This window comes from Hevea brasiliensis, chromosome 18 (genome assembly GCF_030052815.1).
Source record: "Hevea brasiliensis isolate MT/VB/25A 57/8 chromosome 18, ASM3005281v1, whole genome shotgun sequence".
NCBI lineage: Eukaryota > Viridiplantae > Streptophyta > Magnoliopsida > Malpighiales > Euphorbiaceae > Hevea > Hevea brasiliensis.
Window position 1 is genome coordinate 44863852 of NC_079510.1, and position 12638 is coordinate 44876489.

General features: G+C 26.1%; 1 protein-coding gene across 1 annotated transcript; it reads right to left on the minus strand.

Moving 5' to 3' along the window:
• Nucleotides 1–742: 742 nt before the first annotated feature.
• Nucleotides 743–3266, minus strand: LOC110646568 (F-box protein At5g46170). The gene is made up of 2 exons (XM_021800048.2): nucleotides 1695–3266; nucleotides 743–1150 (listed from the first exon to the last, which is right to left on the minus strand). The coding sequence occupies exon 1, from the start codon at nucleotides 2974–2976 to the stop codon at nucleotides 1714–1716; it is 1263 nt and encodes a 420-aa protein (XP_021655740.2). The 5' UTR covers nucleotides 2977–3266; the 3' UTR covers nucleotides 743–1150; nucleotides 1695–1713.
• Nucleotides 3267–12638: the final 9372 nt, after the last annotated feature.

Sequence of the window (12638 nt, forward strand, 5' to 3'; positions counted from 1 at the left end):
GCAGCCTTAAATCCTAAATAATCAATGCTCTTGTATTGCTTCCCTTCTAGGGCTATATTTGAAACATAAACATGCATCATACTTTAACCTAGAGGAGATTGAGGCTACTTATTCATTATCCTTGTCCATGTTATTGCAACACTGTTACTTGATAAGGTCCTTTTTTCCCCCTGATAGCCTGAAGAAGCTTCTACACCAGCCCAACCAGACACCAAAGCTCACAAAATTTAGTTGCATAAGGCCTGGCTGTAAATACACAGCATTTTTCTTAGCGAAACCAAATAACATGATGGACGAATACTTAGCTACCATAGCATGGCGATACTGTCTAAGCAAGAGTTTATCAATTATGCACTGGCTTGAAATCTTACAACAGCAAATTTGTTAAGTTCAAGCTTGAAAAAAATACTGTACCAACACCAACAACAAGCTTAAAAGGGGATATTTTGAATCACCATTACCTATATCAAAGGTATCATTCACCAAATCCCCGGTTGGCCTACCATTGCAAGGCCTAGAAATCCAAAACTTACCTAAACCAAGTGTATCCATCTTTTAGTCCTGCAACTCAACCACAGTTATCATCATCCAAAGATAAACGCAAATTTCCACAGAACTTCAGGTACACGCCAACTGATCTAATCTTTTATAAACAAAAGACCTACAGAAGCCAACTAGTGTTCATTTAGCAGGCGCGCACATGCACATATACGGGGAGAGAGAGAGAGAGAGAGAGAGAGAGTTTTAGGGTTAATTCAAGCTACATTGCTCGACGTGCGGCAAAAGTCTAATATAAGCACAACATATTCATACCTACAATTTTCACATACAGATTATAGATTGAAGTAAATGACTACAAACTCCGATCTTGCAACATTCATCTAGTTGCACGTGTGCACCCTTACAAGCAAATGCCTCAATAAAAACAACCAGCAGATGCATTTTAATTATCAGTTAAAGCACATAAAAGTCGAATTATTGTAGTGAATAATCGACTAAGGATGGGTGTCATAGTAGCAATCAAACACAAGCTTCAGCTCCATGGGACAGCAAACCCATTTCAGGTCAAGTGTCAAGCAAAATTTGTTTCTGATTCTCCACTTCGAAAGAACTTGCACATTCACCTTCCCCCAAACCGTTTGTGCTTTCCCTGAAAAGTCCATTGCATATTGTTAAACCTATAGCAATTGCTTTATGCAAACATTTTCATGAGCAATAAAACATACACCTGTATTACAATTACATAATAGGCATGCAAGTATTATTATGCACGTGCAGTCCAGTAAAGTTAACACAGCAAATTAGCAACTCTTAAGTGGAAATTTTCAATTGATACATAATGTAGCAATATTGATTAGGCAAAAATTGGTCCTAACATTGTCTGCCAAACAAACAGATTCTCCAACTTCAACATATACAAAGATAACCCAATTCTTCTATAATCAGTTTGCTAACACTCATTACAAGCTGAATAAACATTATGAAGTAATTCGCATGCATCGCGGAGTTGAAGATAAAAGCTCACACTTTACTGAGAAATTGCATATGCAAATGGCATGCCTTCAATCTCCATCACCTTCAACAAAAACTTCTAATAACACACGCAAAGAGAAAGAAAAAGTCACAGCCATTTTGCATGGAATAAGCTATGCATCAAAGCTCTAAAAGGTATTACTGCAGATTCGCAAAATTACCTCAGTTCCATTGCTATCTTCAGAATGAGTTCATCTCCAAGCAGTAAGTCCTTCTCTTTACCAGCATCTTTGCGGCAGTACCATAAGGCTCCTCAAATGCAGTGGAAACCCAAAATGCATCACAGACCTCCTTCTTGGAGGTAGACTGCTCGCTAGGTCTAATAGCAACTAAAGTTGCCCCTTTCAACACAATTCCATCAGGCAATTCCAAGTGGGGTGCATACCAAAGTCGCATATTCAGAGCAGGCACAAGCGTCCTCTTCGATGCAGAAGAAGCTGATAAGGGCTTCACCCTCAACTCCTCCAGTTGTTCCCTATTCATACACAGGACTCCCTGCCCATCAGCATCAGTCAGTACCAAGGTATCAAGAGTCTTGTGTTCTGCTATTATGGGTTGAAGCAAGTAATGCCTTGCAGAGGCAGCAATCAAGGAACTAATAGTCCATACAACCCTCAATTTCAAGCCCCCGTTGGTGTAAAATGACTCAGGTATGCTCCCATTATCATCACCACCACTATTAACATTACCACCATCGTTGCTGTGGTGGTTATTCACGTTCCCAGAAACCCCATCGGAGCAGTTTTCTTGCAAGACAGAGCAACTCTTGTTATGTCCATTGTTGATTACCGAAGCAGCACCTAGAATAACACAATTATCAAGTGTAGATCCGAAATCAGCCCTCCATTTCAGAAGCACCCCATCATCAATACCCAATTCCCCACTAGGCAACTCGATCCGTAAAAACCGAATTTCGTTAAAATTCTTAAGAACCTGAGTAGGGGAATGATGGGTAACACCACCCTGATCCATTTCCCCTTCGTCCTCATTACCAACAGAAAGGGAAGAAAACGACGACGCAGAACTCGATGAAGAAGAAAAAAACCCATTCCGCGAAGGGTAAGAATTTATCATCTCTCTCCTTGGTCCAAGCAGCTGACCAAGAGCCTGGAAAGGCTTAACAAAGCCACCAAAGACCAACCGAAAAATAGACGAGAGCCCAGAAGACGAACTGGAAGACCGAGATTTCTCAGAGGAAGAAGAAGGGGAAGTATCGTCATCGGAAATAACGCAATCGACTCTTACAACAACGTTGTCTACTTGGGGGACGAGAGAGTGGAAACGGCGTGAAACGACGCAGCATCTACCGAGAGCCTTGACATCTCCGATTTTGTTAAACACTAGCAAGAGGAGGGAGTCGGGAAGACGGTCGAAGTGGTCGACTGAGAGAGACTCCGGCTCCGGGTAGATTCTGGAGGTCGGATCTGGGCGGAAGGAGGTCATATTTAGGAAATCACAGAATTATTTAGCAAAAGAAGAAAAATTAGAGATCTGAGATTCACAAAGAAGAAAAGGGTAGATCTCAAGTGAGATATAAGAGCCCAAGAAGAGGAAAGCAGAGGTTAATAGATACAAGAAACGGAAAGGTGCATGAGAGAGAGAGAAGAAGAAGAAGAGGGAGCGGTGGGACGAGATAGATCCCACGGTTTTGTCTTTACAGAGGGAGAGGAGAGAGAAGGTATCATTGTGCGCGTAAAGGGAAAGGAAAGGGAAAAAGATGCCCCCTCTCTCTCTCTCTCTCTCTCTCTCTCTCTATATCAGAATTTTGTTATTTGCTTCCATTTTAATCAAACCCCAATAATTTTTTTTCTTTCTTTTTCTTTTTTTTTTTAATTCATTGGATAACAATTGATAAATTCACTTATTAAAACCTAAATAAAGAGTTGTAAAAAAAACACTTGATTTTTTTTTTCTTCAGCTGCCATGATGCATCATCTTCACATTTTAAAAATTTTATAGTTTTAAAAATATGATTTAATATTATCAATTAAAATTTAAATTATATTTCAATTTGACTAAATTATAAAATATTTATATAAATAAAATTATATCTGACAAGTACTTGCTTATAAAAATTACTCTATTAAAATATTTTTAATATTTAAATTTACCTCAAATTTCAATAAATTTCATTATAAATCTTATTAGTATTACTTCAATAATAATTAAACTCATTTAATTTTATATATTTTAATTAATAATATATTTAAAAAATATTTTAAATGTTAAAAAATTAATATAAAAAAAAATTTAAATAGTGAATATCTAACATTTAAAATTTTTATTCAGCTTGAATGCAATCATTTTTAAATTCAAACTTATCTAAAATTTGATTATCTACCATATAAATTCATTAAGTTTAATCCGATTTAAATATCCAAAAAATACTAACCCTTTATCTTCGTAGTTAAGGTTAAATTTAAGTGTAAATACGAAAGAAGATATGGGTAGAGTGTAGATAGTAGACAGGTGGGGCATGGAATTGTGATTCTGCTTTAACGATGATGGTAGGGATGGCCGCAACATCTAGTAGATCTTCCTGCTCTAGGCCATTTCTCTGCTCAAACCCAACCACAAAATCACGGTTCGAAGACCAACTATGTTCTTCCAGTCCCCAAAAAAAAAGGATTTTCCATCAATTTTATAAATTTCATATTTCAAATTTTAAGTTGAAACCTAATTAAGAATAAGGTGAAACTGAAATTCTTTTTTTCTTTTTAATTTTTTTTTATGGTTAAGGGTATTTTAAAACTAGCTCAAATCTCATTGAAATTGACGAGTTGGGTCTGATCAATCGATTCTCTATTAATTTTATAAAATATGTTAATTTTTATAATAAGTCGTTTTCGTATAAATCAAAATTTATTATCTCTAATAAAATTAGGCCATTTTTCTTCGGATAAGTGGAAGGATAAACCATACTTTCAACTTGCCATCTTGGAGTTGGATGGCTCAAATTAATCAATCGTAAATAAGAACTTAACGATTTACTAAATGCTATAAATCAAATCACATAATGCGATATGTCATTGATTGTTGTGGAAGAAGTTTAACTAATTAGGTGCCAATGCCAATGCCAATGCCAATGCCATTGGCCATTAGTTATATTTTTGGTTAAGATATTGTTGGTAAGTGCCGTGTGCTTTAAGTAGGAACAAATCATTTTTCTGTTTTTGGAAATTTACCCATCACCTCATTAATTTTAAATATGTAATATGAAATTATCAATAGGTCTTTAGATAAACATCTTTGTCAAAATTATTGGATTATAAGTCATGAGATTATGTTTCTTTAATTTAATTTCATCTCTAAAACCGTAAGATTTCGTATTCAATGTCACATAAATTAGATTTATTTAGTTTATTCAAATCGATAAAAACGTGTCTAACTCAATTTTAATTATGCAATAAGTAGTTTTATTTATGCATTGCGTAAATTATTTTATTTTAATAATTTAATTTAATTTAATTTTTATTTATATATTTTATATTTTCATAATTATTTTATAAAATTTTATTAATAATAAAATTTTAATTAATTATAATTTTATATAATGTTAATATATAATTTTTTTTAATATCAAATAGCATAATTTTGTGTTTGACAAAAGATATAAAAACATTTAGTTTTTAATATTTGAAATAAATTGATAAATAAATTATTTTTTATTATTTTTTAAATTAATTAATATATACTAATAAAAAAATAAATAAAGTAAAAAAAATGTCACATGGCGATTTTTAAAGTAATATTATTAAAATTTTTAGATTTAAAATTTTTTAAATATAAAAAACATTTTTAAAATATATATTTAAATTTTATAAATAATTTTTTAGTGAATAATTATTTAAATATATATTAATATAATTTTATAAAAAAAACTTTACTTAGTACTCTAATGCCAATCTTTAATCGCTGAAAAAATAAAACAAATGAAATAGATATAGAATGACTAATGGATGTATAGCTTGACAAAATTAAAGAAATGAATTAAATGATAAAAATGTGGAAGATGAAATACGCATTAAGACATTTAGATAGAGAGAGCTTCTAAGCAATAACTTGCATTTAAATATAATTTATTTATTTATTTATTATATATAAGCGATTAAAAGTATATTACTCATTCGATAGATTTAGGTTTATATATACACTCTTTCGGTCTCTTTATTAAAAATTAGAGACTTTCTTTGTTTCATTTTTTATTTTTTATTAATTAAATATTATTTTATATTTTTTAATTTTTATTTTTTAAACTTTTAATAAAATTTTTATAATAGAAATAATTAATATATATGTAATTAATATATGTTAATAAATTGTAAGTTACCTTGTAATAATAATTATTTATGATAATATTAATAGAGTAATTATAAAATAATTTATAACTTATCTATAACAAGACAATGTGACTTAGCAAACTCTAGAAAATACCATTTTACTTTCTATGTGTATATTATTACTCAATTTATTTCATAAAAATAAGTTTTTACATGGATTAAGAAAATATAGTTAACATTGGGGTGAGCATTCGGTTAACTAAGCTGAACTGAATCAAATAAAATTTTTAATTAATCAAATTATCAATCAATTTTAAAAATATTAATCAAATTGAACCGAATTGAAATTGAAAATGTACGTTTAGTTATCGGTTATAACCAAATTAATAAAAAACATAAAGTATATATCTTTTATTACTAACTAATTAATTATTAATAAAAATATATTTGTAATTTTTTATTTATAAAAAAATAAATATGATTTAATATTAATTAAAAATAATTAAAAGTTAAATGTTATTATAAAATCATAAAAATAATAAATAAATAATATATTATTAATACAATTATAATTAATATATTAATTATTAAAATTGAATTGATAGTGAAAAATTGAAATTTTTTAAAATTATCAATTAAAAATTGAATTAAACTTATTTTTATTAAAATAATTAATTTCATGATTATTCGGTTATAACCAAATGATGAACAAGTTAATATAATTAAAACAATAAATTTTAGCTATAGTCCTTTTTTAATATATCCTCCACTTATATTGCTTCATTAAAAATTAAATTATTTATATTATTAAATTATTATAACAATAAATTTTAGCTATAGTCCTTTTTTAATATATCCTCCACTTATACTGCTTCATTAAAAATTAAATTATTTATATTATTAAATTATTATTGAAACTAATAAATTTTATCTTTTTAATACATATTAAATTGAAGCATATTAATAAATCAATAAATAAATTATTATTTTAAAATGAAAAATATTGTATAATTTGAGGTAAATAAGAAAAATAAACTTATTTTTATAGGAAAGGAGTATATTATTATTATCATTAAAAGACCTTGTATCCCAAGCAGGTGTCAAATGTCATGTGCAAAAGTGAATTTTAATTAGGGTTTAAGATCTAACTAGGAAACAAAACATTTCAATTAGAAAATGCATCCAGTTGAGGCGTGTGATCTTGATTTCCATCTTTTGGGCTTTTTATCATGAATTTTCAAGCAAATAATGGAACATATGTACATAGTATATATTTTTTCCGTACAATATGAAAAGTACATGCACAAATGTTTGATTTACCTATTAATATTATTTTGCAATTTAATATTAAATAAATTATTTTTAAAAAAAAGTTCAATGTATAAAAAATTAAAAAAATAATGGTATTAATTAATTTATAATACTGCTCTCTTGTTCAAAGTAATAAAGAAAAAAATATATTCATGTATAGGATGATCAATCAACCTTTGCATTTAGGTGAACTACAAGCAAAGGAGAAAAAGAAAGGATTCGACTTTATCCAATTTAACCATTTTATTAGTTGAAACTTTTCTAATCCCACTAATTATAACAATATTTTCCTAGCTAATTATAGGAAAAAAAAATCCTTTGAATTGATATGAGAGAGATTTTTCTTACGTTAATTTAATCTATCATAAATTCAAAATAATATGCATGATGAGACCTACCTATTAAATATATAGATTTCACATGTTATATTTTAGGTTCATGTTAAATTCAAAGTGTACAATAATTTTTTAAGAAAGAGTTAATTTTTTTTTAATAAATCACATGTATCTCCTAACTCCATTGGATTAGGCCTGCTCACATTGGAGAGACCTATTATAGGGGTAAAACACTCTCAACAGGGATTTTCATCATTCATAAAGATCGAGTAACCTTATTTAAGAGATACAAAATGTTTTAACACTCGTATCAATCCCATTAGTAAGAAAAAGTTAATTATTTAATGAAGACAAGTTCATTAGTTAAATATTTAGACCTTTCTAATTAAGAACCAAAATTTTTGCTAAGAAAATTTAATTTGAAGTGCATAATTGGTATTCCTTCCACAATTTGATAAACTAAACTTTCATTCTAATAATTGGGTTATTTTCTTCATTAATTAAGAACAAATTAATCATCAATGTTATTTTACATTGTTAGTTGGATATCAATTGGTAGGCTTGATATATACATCAAGCTAAGGACAATGCTTATATATGATTAGAAATAGACAATTGCTTAATTTTTTTTGCAGATATAGCCTTTTCTTTTCCCCTATAATTGATCTCAAATCTCATTCACATAATAAAACAATGATTGATGTTGTTGTGTTAATTTTCTTTGCTTAATGCATAAATTAACACTATAGTTTTCTCAAATAATTCAAGAGATTAATTTATACATTCAGCATCTTTTTTAACCATCTATCCTAAGCAACCTTCAATCCTCCATGGTTCAAATTAGACATAAAGTCATGTCACTTGCAGTTGGGTTGCTAATTCAGATCATTAATCAGATGGTTCTCTTGTCTATTCAACCCAATGGAAATCAAAGTTGATCATTTTTTTTTTCTTTTTTACCACGAAACTCTTATGCACAATATATATTCTCTATTGAAAAAATTAGGTATAAAAATTTTCAATATGAATTTTCATTTTCCTCATAGAAAGGTATTCATTTAATTTATCACTTTAGCTAGATCAATTAATTATAACAATTTCATGTTATCTCTAATTTAATAGTATATTTGTTATAATTATAATTATATTAGATTAAAGTAGAGTTGACAATTGAATCTAATATTTGAAGGATAGTGTAGGGTAGGGACTAGGGAAGGGGACTGAATTTCTCTAATGGGTTTGCATGATAATAAGCTAAATTTAAGGCATGAGAGTGACTTTAGAACCTCCTTGTGCAAAGGGAAATAAATGGTGGAAGCAACCTGTTCCAAGAGGAAGACAAGAAGTGCTCCTTTCATGCCTCCACTTGATGTTTCTCTTGTGAGGAAGAGTAAAAAGAAAGAAACATGCATAATAAATGCATACAACTATGGAAGGAATTTTTTTTCTTCTTCATATTATTATTTGAGAAAATTATTAAAAAAAAGTATTATGTATATATTTAGGCCTTTCACATTTACTTTGACATAAACATTTAAAATAACAAATTTACATATATGAGTATTTGTAGGTGATTCAATATTGAAATAAAAATTAACTCTGATATCATGTAGAAAAAAATGAGTAGAATTATATGAGTTTTACTTTTCTTATCTTATTCCACATCATGCGGGTCAATAATTATTAAAAGAAATTATTAAAAAATTAGCAAAATGCTCATGTTATATGGGTAATTTATACTTTTTATTTTTTAATTACATTTTAAATGAGAAAAGTTATTATTATTAAATTAATTTTAAATTAAAATCTCTCTCTTATTTAATTTAATTTAATAAATTTTTACTTGTTATAATAATAAATTTTTAATTAATTTTTTATATAATTAATTAAAGTACCTATTTAATTCTTTTTATACATATATTAATAGTAATTTTCATGATTATTTCATTTAAAATGTAATAAAACTACTTTATTAAAAAAATAATTTAAATTTCATAAAATATTTATATTTTATCTCATAATTTATATAAATTAATATTTTTTTTAAATTAGATAAAATAATATTGTTTTAAAAATATATAAATATATTATTTTTTTGTTATTAATATAGTAAAAAATATTAAATTACTAATAATAAATTGAATTATTTAATTTTAATAATAATGAAAGTATGTAACATTATTATTAGTTAAAAATAACATTCAATTATAATATTTTTTTTTAATGCTCTATCTAAGTGTAAATGTTTTTTTATTAATTTGATATATTTTTTTATAAAATAATTATTTGAAAAAAATATTATAAATATACATAAATTTATAGTATAAAATTAAATACATTTCATAAATATTAAAATTTTAAAATATCATCATTTTTTATTAATATAATAACTATTAAAAATACATATTATTTTTTAAAAAATAGATTTCATAATTTAAATATTGTAACTTTAATTTTTATTTGTAGCTAAATTTTTCATGTAATTATATTTGTAATTTATCTTTGAAATTCTATATAAAAATATAGTTAAAAAATAATTTTTATATAAAAATATAGATATTTAATTAAAATTTAAAAATAATTTTATTGAAAATTAATGACAATAAAATATAAATAATTAAAATATTAGTTATAATTGTATTCGATATATAATTATAATGAAATAAAATATTTAAAAGTTTAAGAAATATTAAATAAGAAATTTATTAAAAAAATTAATAATTAAATATGTTTAAATAAATAAAATTTGAGAATAAAAATTAATAATTTTTGAAAGAAATAATAAAAAAATAGTATAAATAAAAAAAAAAGATTTGAGAGTATTTATGTAAAATGAAAATACTTAATAAGAGGAAAGTGTTTAATGTGTATCAAATTTCTCATATAATATACTATATATAAATAAATAAATGAAAATAATTTAAATAAAAAATTAATTCATAATTAAATATTAATTATTTAAAAAATAAAAAAAATATTTAAATTCAATTTTTATAATAATAAAATATTTTTTATTTACTTAATTATTTTTTATTTTAAATTATTATTATTATTATTATTATTATTAAGGGTAACACGTGGTAAATGATATTTTTATATAAATGAATTTATAAAAAAATATAAATAATTTTTAAATATTATATTTAATTACAAATATTTCATATTTAAAATTTAAATTAAAAAATAATAATTTAAATTATAAATATTAATATATTATTATAAATAATAATGATAATTAAAATATAAATAAAAAAATTAAATAATAATTAATATAAATAATAATATTTATAAAAATGATAAGTGATAAACTTTTCAATGAATTACCGCGTGCCATTTTTTTTAGTATATAATTCTACATTTTATATGTATACATATATAGATTATCATTTATGGTCTCGTATTTTTATTAATTGAGGTTTGAGTTTTTATAAATATTTTAAATTCTATGGTTATTAATATTTGTGTGGCAGAACCCTAAATGGCGTTAAAAACGATGGCATATCATATGTTAATGGCAACTACCGTACAAATAATATATAGTAGCATTGGGTTTTGGCCATTATTGAATCACGTTGCATGTCCACTCAATGTGATGGTTTGAAGTGAACTCACAACAACTTCCTCCTTCACCTCCAAGGACCTTCAATTAATATTCAATTAACATAGTTTTGTGATAATATTATTATCCTAAATTAGAGAAAAAAAAAAAAAAAAGTCTATTTTGACCTTTTAAATTTTATTAACAAATTAAATTAACTTTTAAAGTATTTTGAGATTTATTTAAATTTCTCAAATTTTAAAATAACACATTTAAATCGAAATTTTATAAGATTTCAACGACGCTACATTAGAGAGAGTTATCCAGACCTACTCCAAAATAAATGGGAGCAATATCCACGAAATGATTAACTATAATATCAGTAACCCAACAACTTGAAGCAACTCTCTAATATGTAGATGATTTTTCTAAAAATTCTTTGACTTTACCATTGTTAAAGATCTCTCACGCAATAATATTGAAAAAAAAAAGACACATGTATAAGTGGAGAATCCATATCATTTTCAATCTATATGATTTTCAATATCGTCTTTTTACTGAAATTAATATGCAGATGATATCTCAACAACCATTCTTCCCAATTCTACTTCACGTATACAAACTATCCATTTCCTAACTCAAAAAATAACACAAAATACAATTAAAACTATCATTCCCACTCCCTACACAAAATAACAAATTGCTCCAAACAACAACTAAGCGACAATCAATGTGAGTAGAACTATTTCATTTTTGTGTTTTTTTATATCTCTTATCACAATTTACTGCAAACGACCGTTTCGATGATAAAGATGAATTCATTTTACATTATTTCTCTAACAAATCCTTAAAGAAAAGATCAAGGAATCATATGAATTTATTTAGGGTTTATTGTGAGTGATTGGAGATGATGGCAAACAGTTGAAAGAAAACAATATTAGTTTGTCACATAATCATGTGACTCTTTTTTGGTATAAAATATGCTAATATCTATTAAGTTTATACTTAAATGTGCCATTTTAAAAACTTAAGAGGCTTAAATGGACTTTGAAATATTTTAAGAACTAATTTAACTTTTTGATAAAATTTAAAAGTTTAAAAAGGACACTTTATCTAAACTAGACAATATAACACCCTCTTAATTTAGATAACTATCATTTAAATATATATATATATACAGTGAATGAGGTTATCGTTTCATAAAATATGAAAAAAAATAAATTAAACCTAACTCAATGTCAAAAATTAATTTAAGAAGAAGGGATTTTATACAAAGCTTAACTTTAACATAAAGTTTTTATTCCAAATTAACAAAGGAAAATAGAACATAGATTTGCCGACATTTCTGAAGTATACTTCCACAGTGCAAGATGCTAACGAAGATAAGGTTGAAAGAGTGGTGAGGCTTGTAGCCCATCATGTTTCTCCTGCACACCCGCAAATTCTGAAAGCTTGTCAGCCACCAACCCAATTCCATGAAGCAGTTGAAGTGAGGTTAGAACTTAAGAAGTCATTTATCTATTCCCCATTCTTTATCTCAAATCTAATCACTAACTACACTTCAATCACCATAAACAAACCAAACTTATCCACCTTCAATTATTTAGTTATTTATTTATTTTTTTATCATCTACCACCCTC